General features: G+C 40.5%; 1 protein-coding gene across 3 annotated transcripts in view; it reads right to left on the bottom strand.

Moving 5' to 3' along the window:
• LOC116311559 (dihydropyrimidinase-related protein 5-like) overlaps nt 1-22,389 on the bottom strand; it is a 28,389-nt gene extending 6,000 nt beyond the window's left edge. For 2 of the 3 annotated variants that reach the window (XM_039598432.1, XM_031728707.2), the window contains exons 1-5: nt 22,298-22,389; nt 10,957-11,071; nt 8,481-8,630; nt 1,932-2,090; nt 70-249 (exon numbers count right to left, since the gene is read on the bottom strand). In XM_039598432.1, the coding sequence (XP_039454366.1) occupies nt 70-249; nt 1,932-2,090; nt 8,481-8,630; nt 10,957-11,067 (600 nt within the window). In that variant the 5' untranslated portion in view covers nt 11,068-11,071; nt 22,298-22,389. Of the gene's footprint in view, nt 1-69; nt 250-1,931; nt 2,091-8,480; nt 8,631-10,956; nt 11,072-20,446; nt 20,565-20,676; nt 20,813-22,297 lie in introns of those variants that run through there. The other variant, XM_039598431.1, reaches the window with a different exon arrangement.
• Between the last annotated feature and the right edge of the window lie 730 nt (nt 22,390-23,119).

Raw genomic sequence — 23,119 nt, 5'->3', positions numbered from 1 at the left:
CACATTCATTTTAAAACAGGTTTGTGATTTCACTTTGACGTCAAAGGAAAAAAAAATTTGTCTTTGCACCTCGGCCACCAGCTCTCCATTCTCAGCGTGGACTCGGGCAATGGCACCGATGTCCTTACAGGTCTGCAGAGTCTGGTAGAGCTCTGAATCCCGCAGCATCATCATGTCTTTGTAGGCCATGAACATCTGGAAGGAGTTCACTCCATGTTCCCTCACCAGGGTCTCCATCTCATTACGTACCTAAGGACAGTTCAGAGGTCTCAGGGTCAGCAGTCATGTATTTGGATTACAGTTCAGTGCTTGCAAAGCTTCAGCTTATATATGTAAAGGCAGTTAGTGCATCGGGCATTGGGAATGCGGGCATGGAGTGAAAGAGAAACTGTGTGTGTGTGTGTGTGTGTGTGTGTGTGTGTGTGTGTGTGTGTGTGTGTGTGTGTGTGTGTGTGTTTGTTTGTTTTGTGGGGCATGAAATGAGCTTGGAAACCTGCCACAATGAGATCACACTGCCTTTACACTGGTGACTATAACAGCCCCGCTGAGAAGAATCCATTTCATTCATTCAAACAGCAGTAAAAGGAAACTACACAGTTTAGTGTTTAAAATGCTGAATTGTGCTGCGGTGAATGGGCCATAAAGGTCACGTCATAGTCATGATGGAGTATTGATGAAAGGAGCAAAACTACTTCCTTCCATAATGATTAATCTACTTTTACAGCCCATGACAGTTTGTGTATTGTTTATTATTATCATCATTATTATTATTATTCTCTCCTGTTCTTGTTTCTCTCTGCAGTGTTTCCTTGTCTGTGGACCGAGCCTCCTCTGTGTGTTTGTTCCTTCTGTGTTTCCTTGTCCCTGACACCTTGTTTAGTGTTATGCAGGATTAATACATTTGGGTTAATTTATGCTGTAGATCATCCACTGTATGGTAAAGCCCTCTGAAAAAGCTATGCTGTCACGTCACTTCCACTAGAATTGCAACCACACATCGTGCTGATGCAGCCTTTCAGTGACTAGCACAATTTCTGATACATATTTTCAGCTACCTCTGTCATCATTGTCCAAATCAACTCAAAGACAGAAACCTTCTGCCAACTATTCTTTGGGTGATGACAGTGTTGGACACTAGGATAGACTACGATGCAGACTCGACATACTTTCAAAGTATAAATAAGTATAAATAAAAGTATAAATTAAGACTTCATGTTCTTGTTTTACTTTGATAGTCGGTTTTCTCTCTTGTGTTGTGTTAGTTAGATTTTCCTTTCTTTTGCCCTCCTTTATTATTGTCTGCCCCGCCCTGCTTGTTTTCATTGGTGTTCAGCTTTGTCTTTGTGTAATTAGTCCCCTGTCTTAGCTGTCTTTCAGTTTCTCTTTGTTGGACTGTCTACCTAGGCTCACTTTCTCCTGCCCAAGCTCTGTTGTGTTATTGTTCCATGGATTTTTTTAGATACTGGCTCGCCCTTGTTTTTCTCCCTTTGTGTCCTCTCTCTATACCACACACACCCTGAAATGTGTTAAGAAACATTGTCTGTTGACATTTATTAAACAAGAATGACTACCAGTCAAAGCTTTCTGCTGGACAGGGGTTGTATTAAACCTCATGAAACTTTTAACAATATGCAATGAGATTGGGCACATGCACAAAGTCAGCAGATGATGTAGGACAGACATTAAAGCCAAAGGCTGAATGAGGCACCTTGACTCATAGAATCTGTCTAATGTGCCCACTGAGCACGTGTGTTAACCCAGTTCTTGTGCGGGTTTAATCTAGGTCATTACACATTTCACCCACAAACGGCTGGCTGCGTTATTATTCATTCAACGATGATAAACGCCAGAAGAGCACAAAAATAAATAATGATATATGCTACCAACGTGATTCCAAACTCTTCATTAGTGGTTTCGTCTTTTAAATTTACCTTTGCTCCCCACCAGGTCACCCCGACGTGCAGAGCGTAGTCGCAGCACGCCTTGGCATCGGCCAGAGCCCTGCACTTCTCGTAGGCGTCCAGCAGGGAGCAGTGTTGTTCAGGCAGAACCAGAGCCATCACCATGGTGGTACCACCCATCAGAGCCGCCTGGGTGAGGTAAGAGGGCGACCAGGGGTGACAGAGAGGGGGGCAGAATAAGAGAAAAGAAAGGCTGATTAGAAAGAGGACAATAACACCAATGTGCAGCACAGACTCTGTTTGTCTGGTGACAATAGTCCTTCCTTATCAACTGTTGTCCCGTCATCATATGCTCTGCTCTTTATTGATTGCACTGACTCTCTTGTAGCCACTGCTTCATTTTCCTTTCAGTGTTGTTCTCAGTCTAAATGCTCTTATTTAGTACTGTTATCACTGGTTTGCCCTCTCTATAGAAATATCTCAGCCTGACACAGAAAGAGAGATAAGGCTTTTTAAAATAACTTTAATTTTTTAATACTTGCACGTACAAACATGGGTGCTGTATAAATATACAGAACTTACACGTTCTGTATATTCAGCAGGTACATGAAAACATTGAGTCAACTTGTAAGTCAAACAAAACTAGATACAATTAAGTGAAAGTGACGTTAATACAACAAGAAGGTAAAAAAGATGCAAAAATGCAAAAGGCAAAATGAAAAAGGTAAATAACACATAAATAATAAAAGAATAAAAGTAATCATAGCAGTATGGATGGATGGATGAACTGTTTTACAGAAATCAGTGAGTCTGGGAGCTTCTTCTTCTCAGGCAGGATGTTCTAAAGTTGACAAGCCCTCACGGCAAAAACACGCTCACCTTTACATTTAAGTCTAGATTTTGAGGCAGCCAGAAGAGCTTTACCTGAAGAGCTGTAAACTGGTTCATATGAGGTCAACATTCCCGGCGTTCACTGATTTGATGTGACAGTGTCTGTTAAAACCAGTCAGAAGCTCAGCTGCTGCATTTTAAAGTACATGGAGGGGAGAGCGTGACTTCGCATTCATGCCAGTGAGGAGGGAGTTGTGGAAGTCAAGTGTTTTTTCCTTCCTAGAGTCTGACAACATTGGTTTCATTAAGTTTTGACAAAAGGTTTCACATTACTGTAGCTGTACATGTGAACGTCCTAATACTTCACAACCTCAAAAACTACAAACGTAATCTTTCTGAATATGGCTCCTGTTGCTGAATGTGGCTCTCTCACTTCAACTCCACAGGAAACAGAGAACTAGAGAAGATGAGAGATGAAATTACTAATGGAGGAGAGGAGTGGGCGGAGGGGAAGGACAGTTACAGATGGGGGAAAAAAGAGAGGATGATGAAACAAAGATAGACTAGAAGAAGTGAAGGAAGCTGTGTGCAGTGACTCGTCTTCCTCGCTACAATGGTGAATGCACTTTTGTGTAACCATGACAACAGATACTGCTCAGCCATGCCTGTCGCACGTCCCCACTCTCTTCCTCCTCCTCCTGTCCTCCTCTCTCCATCCAAAATTGCGCAAACATTCACCCATCCAATATCCTCTAACAGGAATATCACACTGAGGCATGATGGGAGAACGTCTGTAATCGCATATAAAACAGGAAATGAAGAGGTGGGGTGTGAAACAGCTGCAATCTGCTCTTTAGTCATCATTAACAATCAAAGTGACGTTAAACCGCCATCATTTTTGCAGCCTAACCTCAATAAAACGTGACTACATGAGAACGTTTCTGTGACAGCGTGGAGCCGTTGCCTCGGGCTCCAGACGTGTCTCACAGACGGGGGGCGGGGTCACCTGCTTGTGAGCGTAAGCTCAGTCGGCCAGTTAGCTATCAGACTTCTCATTACCATAGAAACCAGTCCGAGTGATGTGCAATGTCAGCATCGAAGGTCTCAGCATATGTGTGCATGAAGAGTGTATGTCATTGATCACTGTCACTACATGTAACTGTGTGCATGTGTGCATGTGTGCGTGTGTGTGTGTGAGAGAGAAAGCGGGGGGCACAGATGCACAGCTGGGGATTGTGGGATTTAGGCTGTCTGTCTGCTTGGCCTCAATTAAGATTTACTGCCGGCCCCCTTCTTTAAAAAATCCCAGAGGGCAGAGGGGAGAAAACAAGCGAGGAAACAGGAGGTAAAGGGAAAAAGAAATCCCTGATCACTGCATCTTTACCGATCAATGTTACGCACACGACAGTATGAGCTAACATTGCTATAATCAGTGTGAACTGATTCAGGGGCAGTTTGAGACTTTTCTGTCAAACTGGAATAAAGCAGCTGTCTGAGAGTTGAGATGTTTTTCATGCTGTTTTCAAGCAACATTTGCAACTACAAACACTCGAAACAACATCCAATTTTAGCTTGTTCTAAATTACAAACCTGCTGTGGAGATTCAAGAAGCACAGCATCACTCGCTCACCGCAGACAGCACAGAGCATATCTGTGTTGTTCTGACGGGATGTGTTTAGCTGGTACAGTGAAGCTGGCAACAGCAACAATACAAGCCGGGTGCATGTTTAAGCCCAGGATAGTTGTGCATCCTTTTGCAAGCTTTCAGATATTTCACAACAAAATGAGTCTTCCCTCCAGTGAATCATTTTTCAACTCTTTAATTTAAACATACCAAAACAGTGATGGAGAAAGACAGTGTGTTCAGCCAACCAACATCGTTTAAGCTTACTGGATTTGACCTAAAAGCACTTATGTGTCAACCCAACATACTGACACATAAACCACAAGCGGTTCTTAATATGAATCTCTTGCTCTATTAAAGACCCCTAACCCCTACTGTGAAGATAATCCCCTGCATAGAAAGTAAAAAAGATGGCGAGAGGGCGGCAGGCATGAAGGAAGGAGTAAAAGAAGTTGAAGCCCAGTAGAAGAACATCTATAGACTAATAAAGATCAATAACAATATGGACTGCCCTTAAAAATTCCATACTTTTGGGATTTTAAACTGTAAACTGCAAAGCTGGATTATTTTAACAGATCACCAAGAGAAAGTTACATCTAATAATAACAGTTCAAATGTATTTATTAACTGTTAATTCATTCTGAAACTACACCGAACACAATTATTTAAAAATAGCATTAGTTGTGAAGATTTTAATGTATAAAAGAAAGAGTTAACTTTTCCTCCAAGAAAAACCAACGAGCACACAGAAATCCTGTCACATGAGTGCCTGAAGCTTCCTTTACATATGAAAGCGACTGTGAGGGGGTGAGAGGGTCTCTGTGTCAGACTCTGGGAGAGGCTATCAGTGTGAGACAGATTACTGCTCCAGCCCTCTGATCAGCCTCTATCAGCTCCACTCGTACTTCCTATTACAGCCGGCACCTCACCTTCTTCCACTACCCTCCTCCTCCTCCTTCTTCTCTTCATTGCTACAGTTCAGCCTGCTGAGACATTTAAATTATCTCTGCCAGGCCTGCTGTGATAGATACAGCTCAGGCAACATTTCAGGCTTTATGTAAAAAAAAAAAAAGTAGATCTGCTTAGCTGGATGTGATTGATCAGTGTTACACTGTAAAGACTGACTGTGGATAACAGTGAGAGCAGATCACACACTTTATTCTGTTAGTATTCAATAAAAGAAGCACAGCTGCACTTTTCGATTGTAGTTTATATCGTCTGGAAGTCTTTTTTAACTGTTCAAACCCGTCACCTGTCAGGCAGTGTGATGTCCCTAAGGCCGAAACATTTTTATTTTAACTTTAAAGAGTTCATGGTTTTTAATATTGCATCTACATATGTGGGGCAGTGGTCAGCATCGCCCCCTGCTGGTCATCACTGGCTTCCCTTTACAGATCTTGGAGCTACGTCTATCTTTTATATACAGTCCATGGCAGACACAGAAAGAAGGTCCTGATGATGGACTGGTTACATGTCTGGTGACCTTCACCTGGATAAGCAGCTAAGAAAATGGATGGCTGAAAAGACTTCAGCATGATGTCAAAGAAGCTAAAACATCAGTTCCAGATCATTTCTACCCGGGTAGCACGTTCTTCCTCTTGACCTTCCACCATTACAGCGTGTTATATAAATCGGGGTGAAGCAGAGGAACAGGAGGAGGCACCAGAGGAGGAAGGAAGTAAAACAAAAGGGGGAGCAGACAGTTACAAAACAGAGGGAGAGAGGGATGCAGAGGGGGGAAATAGTTTAGAGGTTCATCACAATTACACGAGCTGTTGCTGCGGTAACACAGTCACCATAGGAACCACACAATACTACCACGGTCATGTGTGCACGTACTCTCTCACACACACAGAAATTTCCATGCTAAGAGTGCGGGTTAGTTGTCATGGCAGCGAGGGCAGCGGTGGGGGCTGGGGGAGAACTGGCACCAGTTTGTCACCAGTCTTCAGCCTCATTTCTCTCCTCTTGCAGCACAGCAAAGTCACCGCCGCAATTTTATGATGTGCACCATAATTTCCAAACATGCTGGCAAGGCTGCGAGGAGAAAAGATACTAAAAGTGCTGCTGACGATCTCCCCCAGACAATCACTCGCTCGTCAGCAGCTACACTGAACAGAAAGACATGCTGGGAAGAATGGAAAAAAGAATTTTTATGCCTCGTCCCCAAATACTGACACGGTGCCCCGCATTTTGATTGATTCTAATCCACACTGTGGGACAGACACTTTTCTGAAGTCTGTCTTTTATCTAATGGCAGTAAAAAGGAAAGGAAAAGCTGTCATTGTGGGTCACCTGCAGGTTAACGTCACCACTGTTCCTGCACCTTTGCTATGCCTAACGCGGAAAATTTCAAAGCAACACAAAGTCACAAATTATGGAGATTTCAACTATTGAGGAACAAACACAAAGAAGCTACAATAAAGAGTGGAAAAGCAGTTAAACATAATACCTGCTCCTTTAGCTCATTTAGCTTATTGTGTCCTTAGTGTGTCCTCAAGTCATAGAAGTGGTAATAATACATAAACAGCAATAATAGCAATTAACTAAATTGATATTTTTGGATGTATTTATTTGTTAGATTATATTTTAAGTTAGTGAAGGCGTCAATTCTCATGTTTACTTATACATAAAAAAATAAATTGAGGAATAAACAGAAGTACCTGATGTAGGGTGACTTGAAACTAAATATGGACCAGCTTTGCTAATTTGCTAAGCAAGTCTAAATGGTGATATGTCTGACTTAAAACATGAACACAAACTGTGCTGGTTAGAGGTTTAGTATTCAGTGTCTCTCTTTTCCCTTCTGTTAGAGTCACTGGAAGTTCATCTCTTCACATGTGAGACTCACAGTTGTGCAGCATTAACGTTAATAACTGATTCATAAAGCACAAGTGAGAAACAAAAAGACACAGAGAGACAGAGAGAGTGACCTTTCCAGTCACTAGACCATAGTTTTTAGTTTTGTCAAAAATGATTGCACTAACACAAAGAAAAGCTGTTGGCCCCAGAGGCTTGAAAAACCTCCAAACTGCTGACCCTTTGCAACTTCCTCGGTGCTACGTTATCTCTGCTGCTATCAGCTGGGTCACTGCTGCTGGCGTATGAACACGTGAGCACAGAACAACATAGAGTTATTAAAATAGATCAGCCCACTGTCAGTGACACCTGGCGCAGTCCTAAATAATCCCAGTGAGCCATAAATTCAGATTTCAGAATTTGCTCTAAATTCTCTGTTTCAGACAGTTTTTTCTACTCTTTGCTATGAATGATGTAAATGTATCCTTAATATGGTCCCAGCCACAGTTCTGGACTACTGTTACTACTACTGGGATTGTTTCAGACAGAAGATAAACTGAGAGGGTTCAACAAAGGCCCAGTGAAAGACACACTGGCATTTGTCCATTTGTACATACGATCATTTTGAACCATGAATCATGCAAATCTACACGAGCAGAGCCAAATAACAAAAACTAAACTTAGTCATCATCTTCTGGGGACTCCACGTTATATTTATCATGTAATAAATTATTAGATGTGTCTGAAGAAGCAATCACCTACAAAAACACACATACTTTGACTTTTTGTCATATGACTATCTTTTGCTGATACTGTACTGTTGGCGTCCACAGCTGACGCCCTTGACTAAAACTGTCAGGCACGCCAGGCAGCATCTAAACAGACAAGCTGAGAACATCCTCCAACACATGCATACCACTGCAGGCAACAATAACACTCCCTCTTAATTATGAAATCATCCTCGCTGCTCGGGCTCTCAGTGGGAAAAATGCAGGACATTCATAGGAAATTAACAAATAAACCCAGAACAGATGAAAACTAAACAGCTGTGTGTCTAAAAAAGAGAAGTCTCTGCTTTCAACCAGAAACTGCTGACAGGTGTTTGCTTCCTGAAAGGCCAGTGTGAGAAAATGTGTGGTCATTAGTCCTGATGAAGCTAAAAGCAGGGCTCAATATTTCACTGCAGACGCGTCAGAGTCACAGAGAAAGCATGACAGCTGTCTGCAGACTTGAAATGTGTTTAATCACAAGCATGCTGACGAGCCTGCTCACAGCAAAGCCCTGTGTGTGAGTGTGTTTAAGCAGTGTGTTTACAGCGTGTGTACCTTGGTCCCACTGTAGAAGTCGTCCTGGATGGTGGCGTTCATGAAGGTCTCCTGCAGATGCACACTCGTGTCAATTCCGCCCGGCAACACCAGCTTTCCAGAGGCATCTATCACCTTAGCCCCGCCTGGTATCATCAGCTCCTTTCCAACCTGCCACAGAAAACACAAACATACAAATTACAGTACTTAATTTTACTTTATTATCACTTTATTTTATTACAATTTATTTTATTTACTCCCTAATTAATAGTTTGTAGCTGAAACTGGTCACCAAGAGGTAAACCACTGTGCAAAAGCCATGAATCACCCAAATTTCTTTTTATTTTGCTTCCAAAAAGTCCGGACTTTTTTAAAGTGGGTTTTCTGAAGCACTGGTTCTTATACAGTACTTCTCACTGACTTTCAGGATAGCCGTGTGCCTAACCATTTTCAGAAGAATATTTTTGTTTTGTTTTTCTTGTTAAGGAGAGTAAGGACCCATTTATGCTTCCCATATTAGTCACTTTGCACACAAACTTGCACACAGTTTGCTTCTCCCAAAGTCAAGGACCAACAGACTTAAAAACTCCTTTGTCCCACATGCCATCAAACTGTTTAACTCCTCACTGGAGGGGAGAGGGAGGGGAAACAGGGGGACAAAGGAGGGCGGGAACAACTAATCTGTAGTGCCCTTTTCACTGTGCAATATTTCTCTATATTCAACAGTGCAATAGGCTCAAAATGGTTGAAATGTGCAATTCCCTGGTGATTCCTATTCCTATTATCCTATTAATTGCTATTATATACTCTGTATTTATATATGTCTCTGTATTTATATATGTCTCTGTATTTATATATGTGTATATACGGTATATTTCTATTTCTGCTTACATTCTTTTGCAACTTCTGTCAGTGCTGTGCTACTGGAAACAGAATTTCCTGGAGGAACCCACCCGAGGGATTGATAAAGTTTTATCTAATCTAATCTAAACAGTCACTCAGACAGTGACTCAGAACCACATCAGCGCTGGACAGGATGAGAAGAAGTGAAAACCATGAAGCAAAGAAATCACGCGGCTTGTGCCAGGGGATGTGACTTCGTGCGAGAACGGCTACCATAAAAGGGCCATAAATGACGAGTGTTTGCAGAGAAAGTCTTCCATGCAGACTGCAACTGTGGCAATCTACTAGTGAGCAAAGCAATCACAAGGAGGTTTTCATTACATCACTCTATACCTCTTTACAGTTAGTTTCACCTAGCAACCTCCAGTAGCTATTTGCCATCCCCCCGGTAGGGGGATACATATTTTTCAATAGCAACCTGTGATTACCACCAAACTCTGGGCCTATATCAGGCTAAGATGTAAGGAAACAAACATTTACTTTTAATACAATCCATTAATCATTGTTTAATAAATTAAATTTAAGGTTATTCAACCCTTTTCTTAGGTATTTTGTTTGGTATATTAAACCACACTAACTTTAGATTTTTATTTCTTAGGTAATCAGGTGCAGAATTAGATCTAGATGCGCTGCTGAGGGTGCTTTCAATTACTGTGGCCCTGTTCTTTGGAACAAGCTGCCTGCTGAAGTGAGGTCATTTATAACTGTGTGAAATGTGATATATAAATAAAATTGACATTGACATCATAGCTCTAAGCATGATAGTGTCATCTATGGCTTGTTAGCCAATCTGACATTTTCATCCACACTGAAATACATACATACTTTCACAGTCCATAGAGAAAGACTATTAATTACCTTGGTAACTGTTTTTGTGATAATGCTGACAATTAGACAGGCTGACATGAACATTAGTACACCTGGTAATAGTTTCTTCTTACCATAGGAGCTGTGCATATTTGCAATTTAACTCAACTTCTAGGTGGTTTTCTTCTGATTGGCACAAACTCACAAAAAGAAGGTCTCACAGCCTGAGATGTTCCCCTTTTGTATGACTGCTTAGATCAGTCTGTATGCTTACACATGCTGACCCCACTATTGAAAACTTTGCCCATTTTTAATATGAGAACTGTTAGCGTAAAATGTTACGCTTTGGGAGTGAGAACGTGTTGGTTACAGTATAACTCGCTCAGCTTCGACACTTTAAATACTGCAAAAAATAGCTGTTGTTGTCTGTGATGGAAGTAAGCACTGACACCGAGTGTGTAAACGCTCATCTGCTGCAGCAACACTGGAACGTTTCAGTACAGCTGATTCAAAGGCGTCCTTGCCACATAAACCGATGCTTATCTCCATGACAACACTGTGTGAGATAATTATAGTACCATGGTTTGGAGCCACAGAGTTGACCGAGTGGTTCTCTTCATGCTATTACTGTGAAATGAGTCATACTAACAGCTGGAGATATACTGGACAGTCAAAGTGTGAAAGTGATGAAAAGTTTTTACTGTATGACATGCGGAAAAATGTGCTTGTAAGTAAAAATACATTTGCACATGTGCACATTTAACATGTGTACATAACAGTGATTTACCTGCTGTATGATGCCGTTCTCGATGTAGACATCTGCTTCCTGGGTGAAGTCATCATTGACCACCTTTCCCCCCTTGATGAGTATACGCATGGACCCCATGTTAGCAGCCATAGTCCTACAAGATAAAAAGGTATTCAAGTAAATTCAAGTACACGATATTTAGCATGTTAACAACGTTGCGCAATACCAGTCCTTACCATAAGGTGGTGCAGTGAGTAATGTTTGTTTTGTATTTAACAAAGCAAACCTCAAGGAAATGTGGGCAGGTCTAAAAATAAATATCACAAGTTAAACAGAAGCTCAGATCTAAAATATCTTGACACACCCACCAGTCGAGTGCTACCTTTTTGTGGTAACAATTTAAATTAAATTCTGCAGTGCGAAATTAATTGTTCTAAATAGAAAAAGTTGCTTGATTTGAACAAAACTAACTGAAATCTTGCAGCTCTGAAAAAGTTCATACTCAGCTGGAACTACTGCTTTTATCCAGTGTTTAATTTGCTTTACACAGCAATACTTAAACCCTGGCATTGTACTGGTCTATTCAACTTCAGGAATCCAGTGTGGAGTCCTTCTGCAACCAACCGCTACTCGTAAAAAAGTCAACAAATTAAAGTTTGTGTTCTGTATTTTGTGCTGAGTTACACGTTACAGTTTCTGGGAAGCATTTCCTCCAGGCTTTAAAGTGTGTCAGCTCAGTCTATAAAATATTTAGGAGTGGATCTATCATTTATAAATCTATTACAGTATCTGTGGGAATAACAGATTATCAGTGCTTTGCAAGGACAGATGGAAAGCAGATGTTTCCTCAAAGATCTGGTAAGTCCGATATTAACAACTACCAGCTAATAACAGGTAGAGAATTACAGGGCTATTACAATTTATTACGATTTATAACAATTTATTCATAGCATGAGACATCAATAGTACAGTAGTAAATAAAATAAAGTAAAAAAAAAAAGGTATTACCTCAGCCTTCAGGCAACCTTTAAATACATTTTCACTATTTTCTGATGTTGCATTGACCAACGTATTCATTATGAAAGGAAATGAGTATATTAATCAGTAATTTTAGAAGGGTTACAGTACGTTCCTGCGCTTCGTTCTTCAAATATTCCCTTTACAGCAAAGTGAATTTTAATGATCCCAGCAGACTTGTGGTTAGCAGACATGTAACTCGCCTAATTTCAGGCATTTGTGCTGTATGAGCAGTTTACAAAATGAATGCCCGGACGTCCTTGTGTGCATAATGATTACTTGTGGCTATGATAATTTCTAGGTTGTGTTACATTACACAAACCCAGTACACCCAGTTTGTGTTTTTCATAGAATCCTATTCATTGTAGGGTCTTGGTGTTTCATTTCCAAGTCCTTTACAGTTACAGCAGTAAAGTTGATCCTCTGTGAGGTTTTCAAGTGTCTTTTTATTTACTTATCCTTTTATTTATTTATTTTATATTAGTTAAGTGAGGGAAATGGAAAGCAGTGTGGAGTTCTTTATCACCATAGAAAAATATATAATGCATGTTCTTTAATATTACTGGCTTTGGCTTTATTGTAACTTTCCACTTGTAATCACTACATTGTAATTTTCTGCAATGAGCCATGGCTAACAAACCAAGGCTACGGCTGAACGGCCCCAAAATTACCTCCTATATCTTTTCCTAACCACTTTTCCTTGATCTCAATGGAAAACGTCACATGGAGGATGGGAAAGATATTAAGGAGAATTCATAAAGACGGAGGAAAAGAGAAACACAGCGCTCAGAGGATCCTACTGCACTTCCACTTGGCTCAAATTACTGAGCCAAGTGGAAGTGCAGTTGTGGTGAAACTATGATTTGCTGAAGATGGACTACAAACAAATCATAATGTTCATATGACTATGTGTACCCCTGGGTTTAAAAACTGTTGAAGCTTCAAAACATATCAGCAGGTTATACTGAATATTACATGTTCTGCGCCAGCGGTCCCCAAAGTTTTTGCACCACGGACCGGTTTATGTCCAACAATATTTTCACGGACCTGCCTTTAAGGTGTCACGGGTAAATACAACAAAATAAAACCAGTAAGGATACCAAAAAAAGAAGATATATTCATAAGACATGGGAAAAGACCCAGGGGAACCGGGTTAATAATAAAAACGATTAAAAAAATAAAGATAAAAACCAATAAATACCCTGAAAACCATAAATTTCAAACCTGAGCCTTAACTCTCATGGCCCAGTACCAAACGACTCACAAACTGGTACCGGTCCATGGCCCGGGGGTTGGGGATCACTGTTCTACACCACCTGCCAGTCATTTTGATTGCTTGTCTTTTTGACAACTGACTGAAATTTACTGCCGCAGAAGCCCTAAAGCAACACTTGATGCCCAATATTGATGAAGATTTCTCAGATGAACACTTTTTTATATAGAAAATGAAGATATATAATAATATATTACACCACTCAGTAATTCTAATCATTAAAATTGCCTCTCCTACACAAAAACTACACAAAATCTGACCTTTTCTGAGTTAAATTAAACATATTTAAAGCATAGGGAAGATTGTTTCTTTGAGCTTAAAAAATTGAAACAGCTGGCTTCATCATCACCACCAACATTTTTTAAAACCATGTTTTATTCTTTGGCTTTTAAACCTGACTTGGTTTTATATCTGCTTTCTACAAATAACAACTTATTTGTTTATTTTGTTTTAAATATATTTTTGTCCTTTTGCAACACTGACTACATATTTAAAATTACAGTGCACATCAAAACAGTGTTGTTAACCATTAGCTTTTGCAATCTGTGGTCCACTATGTTCTTCTTTCAGATGATCAATGAAATAAAAAGTAGATTGAGTAAACCTAATAGGATCAACAAACTGAGAGGTTCTCCAATAATCATGTCTTTGTGTATGTGTGTATTCTGCATGGGTGGCTGTACGCAATGTGTTTGATGGCCGGACACAATAGAGCCCCAGTCACACAGAATCAACTCAAAGAGATGGAGGAGAATAGAGAGAGGAAGGAGAGAGGGGAGAAGAGGGGAAGGAAGAGAACAGTGAACAGAATAATGAGGAGAGAAATTTGTACCCCCACTGGATGAGGAGAAATTTGGCCCAATGGGAAAGAGAAATGGCTTTGGTTTTGCCAGCTTGCTAATAATGAAGCCCGGGGGTAACAAGAAGCTTTAAACATAGATTTAAGTAAAGTTTCTGAAATATATTGTTGTTTCTATGAAAAATATTCATTCATACTATCTGGCTTTACTGTAAGAGCGCTGAACAGAAATCATCTGGGATCAGATTATAGTCCAGTTGAGTTCAGAGAAGATGGAGACCAAAAAAACCCCCAAAACCTAGAGATATACAACAATAGCCAGAGAAAGAGAAGAAGAGTAAAAGTAGCTTATTGTGCTGAGACGAAAGATAAAGTGGTAAACATGATGGTGGAGCGCTGTGCGGTATGGAAAGCAGTGCCCTAAAGGCCTGGCAGCCTGATTAAAAGAGTGGTTTCCCGGGAGATGGGAACTGGAGATCCTTCAGTGGAAAAAAGGGTCCACACACACACACAACACACAACACACACACACACACGGTATGGTGAGGCATACTAAAGCACCAAGACTGATTTATCATTTGAATTCCACTTGGTATAACGTCAACACTCACATACATGCATTCTTTGTAGTATTTCACACTGAAACTTTACGTCTGCCTCATGTTTTATCATAGTGTTTTCCTTCAAGATTTTAGCTACTAAATGGTTCTTGGCCCCTTTTTTACTACAGAGCTGTCCTATTGTGTAATATGTATAGACTGGAGTTTGGCACTGGCTTGTTAAGTCTGGCATCATTAGCCATCCTTTAGTGGCAGCGCTGGTTCAAATAAAGTACTAATATGATCAGTGTGGCTGTCAGGGTGTTACCACGAAGCTGAACATCCAGGAATGAATGAAAACAGAATTTAGGAATTCATTAGGCTAGATGACATCTAAAGATGATACACCATTTATACCTGACTGTGTTTCTAAAAAGGTGTTTCTAAAAAACTAAAGTAAACCCCACTGCAGTAACTCTGGACATAAACAAAGACAGGAAACGACACATTTGGAAGGTTAATGAAGTTGGACTAGTTGAAATGTGATTAGCTACCTGGTGCTAAAGGTGCTACAAAGCCATGATTAGGCCAATGTAAATACATTAGCACTCATTAAGGAAGATGTAGGATGAGTTCATGTTGAGGGTCCCAGAGGAACAGAGATACCAAAAACAGATCAAACTTCAGCCACAACAATGTCTGAGATGACCCCAATCACAATACGAATGCACCATTAATATGTTGTTACAGGGTTTGGATTATTAGCTATGACGATGTCTTGATCCTAAGTTTAAAATCCACACTGAAATCTTAGTCGGCCTACGTGACTCTTTTATGAAGTGTTAATTGTATCACATTTTATTTAGAAAAACATAAAGACATGCTACACTTAAATACTTAAATACTGCTAATAAAAACAGAGCCAGACCCAACACAGGAGACTCTTGGATCCGGAAACAGTGTTTGATGTGACGTCATCAAACAAATTCTTTGAATCTTCAATAATATTTTCAAGTATTATGTTACTTTTCACTGAGAAAAAAATATTTGTATGTTTTTTTGAGTTACTTCTAAAATACTCAACGATCGGTTGGGGCACTTGTTTTATATATGTGTCAGCACATATTAATAAAAAAAAAGGAAATTATTCACAATGTGGTACCTTTAATTAAATACACAGGTTCAGATGATTCACAGATGCTTCAGTTCTTTTTTTTAAATTTAGAATTTAGACAGTGTCCCATCTTTTTTGGAAGCAGGACAAACCATCAAAACATCAGTCCCCAAAACTTCAGAAAATGTGTGAGTTGGTGAGGAAAAGAAATAGTTAAGCTGAGAGAGAAAAAGACAGTGATGTCTACATGTCTACAACTTGGTGCTGCTGTTGTCACTATTTTCTAGTCAGCTCAGTCCAAACCCACACAGACTGCGGACCCGGACTGGGTGTGGGACTGGGAACGCTGACTTCTGCATCGGACACTGGAGGCTTTGTGTGTTTGTAGGAATATAAGGACAAAGGAAATTAAACTTCCAAAAATGAAAATAACGTCTTTAATTAATCACAAATGGGCACTGTGAGTTCACCACAGGTTCAAGGAATGGAGTATATAAAAAAAAACATAGTTGACGAACCCTACTTTAGGTGCAACCCTAACTGACAATAGCTTACTGTAGTACAGTAATACAGTTCTGCCATATAGTTCATCTGGCAGGACTTGGTTACAAAGTAGGACTCCACATTTCTGGTGTGAGATTAAGACAAATCACAGGTTGACCTTGTTTAAAAACGGTGGCTGCAAAAAGTGTTACTTTGACTAAAAAGCTAAAAGTTCAGCTGAAATATAAACATTCAATTCTTAAAACTAAGAAAAAACAATATTTATATATGTGTAATTTTGTTAATTGGTCCTGAGTGTCCACTTTACTTCATGGTTTTGTTATTTTTATGTTATTTATTTAAGACTTTTTACTGTTACATATCAGAATAACACGTTATTTTTTTACTCTTTAAATATGTGGCCTGATTTAAAATAATATTAATAATAGTAATAATAATAATAATAACAATGATAGATTTTGTGAAAGGCTGAGTAGGAGTCAGGTTAGTCAGGATGCAACACCTGAGAAATTCTGGGCCGATGTTTAAAGTAAACTGTGCAAAGAAAAAAAGCTCTTTAAAGCCTTTTTTCCTGGTGGGGGTTCAGTATATGGCGTTTCTGTCTTGATGAACATTAAAATTAAAGTTAATTTAGATAATACTTAAATAACTGTCAAATTCCCAGAGACTTTTAGGACATAATTTGTAAACATTAAACTAAATTTAGTAGTAGTAGTAGTAGTTATTTTAGTGGATTCTTATGTTTAGACCACATTTATGTTTACAGGATTATTTCTCTACTATTCGGTTATTAAATATCAAAGTTGAAGAAGCAGGATGATAACTGTTTGTACAATAAAACAAGTGACTCATCATAGATTTGCTGTTGGTGGCATTTTAAGTGATTGCAATATGTTTTTTTACAGAATGCAATACAGAGAGACGCTTGGGCTGTGGTTTCATCACTGTTTGTTTGGCAGAACTCTTTCTAGCTCAGGTCTGGGCGTCACCCGGACCTTTAGTTGTCCCTGACCGGACAGCAGTTTTTTGGAGGGGTTTTGCAAGCAAATGCAGCCACTTTGCAAATGCACTGGAACCAATGTTTGTGCAAGATGTATGTTTTCTAACAAGACATAGACTTCCAAGAATTTATTTACTGAAATCAGAGGTAAAGCTCAGTTTGTGGAGAGCAGATTGCTGTTTTTAAGGACTGAAATTTGAATCGCCATTCTGAGACAAATATAATATCATGACCGATGCAGAGCAGGAACAGACATTTGAATCTTTACCTGTAAAGCTGTAAAGGCAACAAGAAGCTATAACCAAGCCTTACTGAAACAACAGTCCCAGTTTCTCACATGCTCCCTTGGGAAAATAAATTGCCCAACCCTGTCCTACAAGATTATGTAAAATACTCAAGAGTGCTGTTGGCAGCACATGGAGCAGAGGATGTTTTTCTATATACGAAACAGACTTTTATGGAGAACATGAAGCAGCTTGACGAGATGTAATGCAACATGAGGTGATCGAGGAGATGAGACATGAAGCACAGTCAGGAGCTGCGATGCGACATGATGCAATGTGAGGGGTAATGACGGGAAGCAGCCACTGGCCCATTTTAACACTATCTGCTCTCAAAAGCCGATTTCCATTTCACACAAAAACACGAGACTCGTGCTTTTACATCAATACGGGAGATCTGAAATCCAGGCCTTGTGTGCAGAGAAAGTCAAAATCGTCAGGAGAAACTGAGGTCGTCTCTAATGCTCCTCGCTAACTGCATTCAAAGAAAAAAAAACATCTATTTTAGACATCTTCAATGTGTGTGTGTGCGTGTGTGTGTGTGTGTGTGTGTGTGCATGCATGTGTGCGTGCATGTGTGTGCGTGTGTGTGTATGTTCACTTTCTGCTGTGTCACAGCAGGTATAACAGACACACACACACCAGGCAGCATTTCTCACACACCCTGGGACCAGCTGCTTCTACACACACACACACACACACACACACACACACACACACACACACACACACACACCAACATCAGCTGCACACAGTCTAACACAGCGAGACACACCCTAGTTTCCTCCCCTCTCCATCCAAACTTTTTTTTAATGGGGGACTTAATTAATAATAAATGAGGAGCAGCAGGCTGAGTGAGTTCAGACTCTGTGTGTGGCACACAGATTCACGACATCATGGTTATACAAAGACACAGCTACTTCACAGCATGAATAAAACCTGAACTCTTATACTGGAGGCACCATTTAGAAAGCAAATTATTTATTGGATAAAATCGTACAAAAGCTAAACCAGTCGTTCTACTGCAGTTGGATGAGCAGGAGGGATGGTTTACTTTTTTTTTTAACGGAAAATATGTAAACAGGGAGTTTGTCTTGATTTTAAATTCCATAAATTTCCATATATCGTCTGGATTCTTTTTATTTTTTTATTATTGATTGATTAAAAATGGTGTGTTAAGCAGCTTTAAAATAATTAATAACCAATAAAAAAATTAAAACTTAGCATGTTCCTAAATAAGTTAAAACTTAGCTTAAAAATTGTTACATTTCACATGGTAGCTGCTGACACGCTCACATGTCTGTTTGTGGGCATGTGCAGGCTACGTGTGTGTGTGTGTGTGTGTGTGTGTGTGTGTGTGTGTGTGTGTGTGTGTGTGTGTGTGTGTGTGTGTGCTGTAAGTGAGAAGAAAGGACCAGACAGCTGCTGACTCTTGCTTGATATTTGCCACAGGGAGGGAGGAGTATCTCTCTCTCTCTCTCTCTCTCCCTGTGCGTGTGTGTGTGGGCACATGTGTGTATATGTCTGGATTACCTTGCACATGTGCATGTGTGAAAACTAGAGCTATTTAAAAAGCCAACCAACATGCAGCAGACAAATTTACAGCCATTTGAAGATAAGAATAGATACTAAACACACACACACACACACACACACACACACACACACACACACACACACACACACACAAACACAGAAGAACTGTGTGTACTGCTGCAGGTTCATGCATGAATAAGCATTAGTGAATCACACACAGATAAACAGACAATAAGATAACTGGGGCATCACTCTGAGGATTAGGGGCATCTCTGTCTCTACACGCCCCCTAATCACACTATACATACAAAAAAATTTCAGCGCCAAGAGCTGTCCATAAAATTTATTTTGCCAGTATTTTTTTCTGTCTGACCTTTGACCTTCAGTCTGACCTACTCTTTGAGTTTTTCATCTTCTCATTTGAAGGTGAAATTGTTTACATTTTCTGTGGTTTTCCTCTCCACCTGCCTGGCAGCTCCATTTTCAGCATCTGCTGTCGAGTATATCCACTATCCCTCCTCTGCACATGCCCAAACCATCTCAGCCTCACTCTCTGACTAACTGTCTAACTACCATCTTGTAAACCTTCCCTTTCACTCTAGCAGCTTTCTTTCTGTTACGAATCAGCTCTCGCACTCATCACCACCCACTCCACCCTGCCTTTCACGCTCTTCTCCGCTGTCCATTGCTTTAGATGGTTCAACTCGGGTGTTTAAACTCATCTACCTTCACTATTACACCTGTCTCCCTCTCATTCACACACAAGTATTCTGTCTTGCTTCTACTGTCTTCCCTTCCTCCACTCTCCAGAGCATACCTCCACCTCTCTTACAACTACAGATCACAATGTCATCATAATTGCCCTCACTTCCTCCTTACTAATGCTCTGCCCCCCATTTTCACTAACAGTCCTCGTCTCTCTCTGAATTTCTTCATTCGTCAGCTTCTTAAAGTCTTCTCAGCACACTCTCTTCACTTATTAATACATTTCCATCTCTATCCTTAGCCAACCTAACCCACAGTACATCCTTTCCAACTCCATGTCTGGCCACTGAATACAAATATTTTTCCTTGAATACTTTCCTATCCATCTTCACCAAGTCACCTTGACCTCTCTTCTCTGTCCAGAGGACACACCCTCATCAACAGAGAGTATCTTCACAGTCATCTAGCAGTGGCGTAACTTTTCCATGAACCCTGTGATGTCCAGAGTCATCCTAGACATGCAACGCTGCTACATTCTGCAGCTGATCTTAGATGATCAAGACCTTCTGCATAATATGCAGTACACCTGTGTGCACCTTTCTCCACTCTTATACATCAACCTATGCTCTTTATGTCCTCTTATTAAAATGTTTGTTCATAAAATATAAGTTCTTTTACCGGGAGTCAATCCAGGCCACCTGGGTGAAAACCAGGAATCCTATCCACTAGAACATATGGGACTGCTTGTGTTGGCCACTTACTTGCTGCTAGAGCCGCCAGTTTGGTCGCTGCATTGGTTGTCACAGTGACATCAACACTGCCCAATCGCGGGTACTTTTTGCACGATTCTGACCAACATCCTGAATATCGCTGTCACCACTTAGACAAAGCAGAGAGCAGAAACTGTTTAGTTATTAGCAGTGGATGCAACACCATCATTCATCAGGTGGGAGGTGTAACAGGGCCATTATTAGATAAAGATGCTCCTTACTTCCTCTTCCTGAAATGTCTGTCCTTATATGCAAGTTCCTATACGTGGAGTCAAACCCAGGCCACCTGGGTGAAAACCAGGAAACCTGACCACTGGACCATATCTCTTATTTTGAAGTTCAGTTGCTGCGATAGAACATCATCACCTCCTTATCACCAGTTAAACCAAAGGAGAGGGTGGGGTACTTGCTGCACTCTACTGATCAGCATCCTGAACAATAGGTGTCGCCACTCAGACAAAGCAGAGAGAAGAAGCTGTTTAGTTTTGCAGCTTTGCAAGCATCTAAAACATCATCCTCTCTAACGTGGGAAACTTTGAGCACTGCACTGATCCATTATTGAAATAGTGGTAAAAACTGACAGAATTGCACATTTGTGCCTCAATCAAGGATACAAAAATTAGGAAATGCATGACCAGCCGAAACCCAAAGACTACACCAACAGCTCTGACTATAAGGGCCTATAAGAACCAAGCAGCAACCTCCAAGGAAATCCCTTACATGTTAGGAATACCCAAAATTAGAGCATTAAAAGGGATGTTTACCATCTGGTACATAAATCACTGTTGGCATCTTCATATCAGCCCTGTAGGCGTGACGTTTGTATAAGTCTGCCTGCATACACAATGAGAGAAAAGTAAATCACTACATGAAAACAGGGCTGTTATATACACCGGGAGAACATGCAAACTCAGAAACCTAGCTGTGAGGCAAGGCTACACCACCACCCTAATTAACATGTTACACACTAGAAGACAACCATTGCACTCCTAATGGAAACAGACCATGTGTAGGGCAGCAGTTACATCATCTAATCAGGACGCCCTCTGATTTATTCAGATCAATGTGGTGTACCTGAAGGATTTGCAGCACCCAGGAATACCCTCAAACCAAATAATGTGCAAAAACTGGATTTTAAATCACCTGTTCACGTTTTGTACCCAGCCACACACACACCAAGGACTCCAAGCACACACACATGCGCACACACACGTCGTGCATACAAACGAGTATCCACGGCTACAGACAGACCCCTTCATTATCATCATCATCATCATCATCATCACCGTGACTCAATAAATTTGGGAGAAGAGAGAATAACCTAAAACGGACTTACATAACAAACACACAGCCTTGCAGCACTGATGACACGCCACACACACACACACACACACACACACACACACACACACACACACACACACAGAGAGAGAGACTCACATCTCACCCATATTTCATCGCCCCAAACCACACGATGCCATTTTCACCACATCACCGCCAATTTTCCATTTTTTCACCGCATTTAAGCGAAATTAATGTTTTTTCATTCATTTAGTGGAAGGAAAAACGTTGAGTTAATTCATCCACATTTTAATTTGGACGCAGAAAAACGTCACTGATTTGCAAAAATGTAATAAAATATAGAAAATCTGCCAAATTTGCCTAATTTTCGTTCACAGAGACTGATTAATGTTCGTTATAACCATGCCGTTACCAATGTTAATGGCATAAAGAGGGATTTTAAAGCCTCTAATTATGACTACAGGTGATAAAATCTACCGATCTGGTCAACAGCTCGACAGCCTGACATCCTCTCATTTGTGGGATTTTCTGTCTTCTTACCCGGTTCGCAGATTCCGTGATCCTACTCAGCAGGAGCCCCTCTCCGATGCCCAGCACTGGCCGAGTGCGCGAGGACAGCTGGCACAACGCGAGCAGCAGACGCTTCTTCGGCGACGGTCCGGCAGCAGCCAATCAGGGGCCGTTCGAATGAGAGAAACTGGAAAACCGACCAATGGGAGAGGAGTTTAGGCTGTAGAAGGCGTTTCCTCTTCCTTGAGAAAGGGGCGTGTCTCCTGCTGCTGAAGTCGTGATACCTTCACTTGCGGTCAGAAATGTAACGATTAGCATCCGATTTTATTTTATCTTTTTTTAAAAAAAAAAAATTTGAGTGAAGCATTGACTATTATTAGTATCTTAGGCCACTTTAAACGATAAACATGAGTTTAAATTTGCTCTCATTGATTATATTTCTGAAATGTTGAGTATCTATTAACAAAATAATAGCAGAAATACATATTATTTCTAATTGATTTATCTTCTGCTGCTTAATCTTTAGACATGATCTCTAAAAAGATAAACCCCGGCCCACACGGGCTCTTTGTGTGATTGTTGCTTTTGACCCAGTGCACTCGAACGCTGCACTTATAGGGTTGAGAGATTACTTTGAGCACTTGAATGCAACAATATGGAGCTGAAGTGCCACAGTGTGGAGACAGGGATGCCCTCTATGGCAGCTTGGCTGGCTGCAGCCGCTGTGGTGGGAATTCAGAAGAATTAATTAACAGCAGTAGAGCCACAAGCCTGTGACCTGCACATATATACTGAATACACCTGCAATATCAACCTGCAGGTAACAACAGGAAACGAACAGCTGATTCACAG

The sequence above is a fragment of the Oreochromis aureus genome, linkage group 15 (genome assembly GCF_013358895.1).
Source record: "Oreochromis aureus strain Israel breed Guangdong linkage group 15, ZZ_aureus, whole genome shotgun sequence".
Classification (NCBI taxonomy): Eukaryota; Metazoa; Chordata; class Actinopteri; order Cichliformes; family Cichlidae; genus Oreochromis; species Oreochromis aureus.
This window is presented reverse-complemented; position numbering and strand designations above follow the sequence as displayed.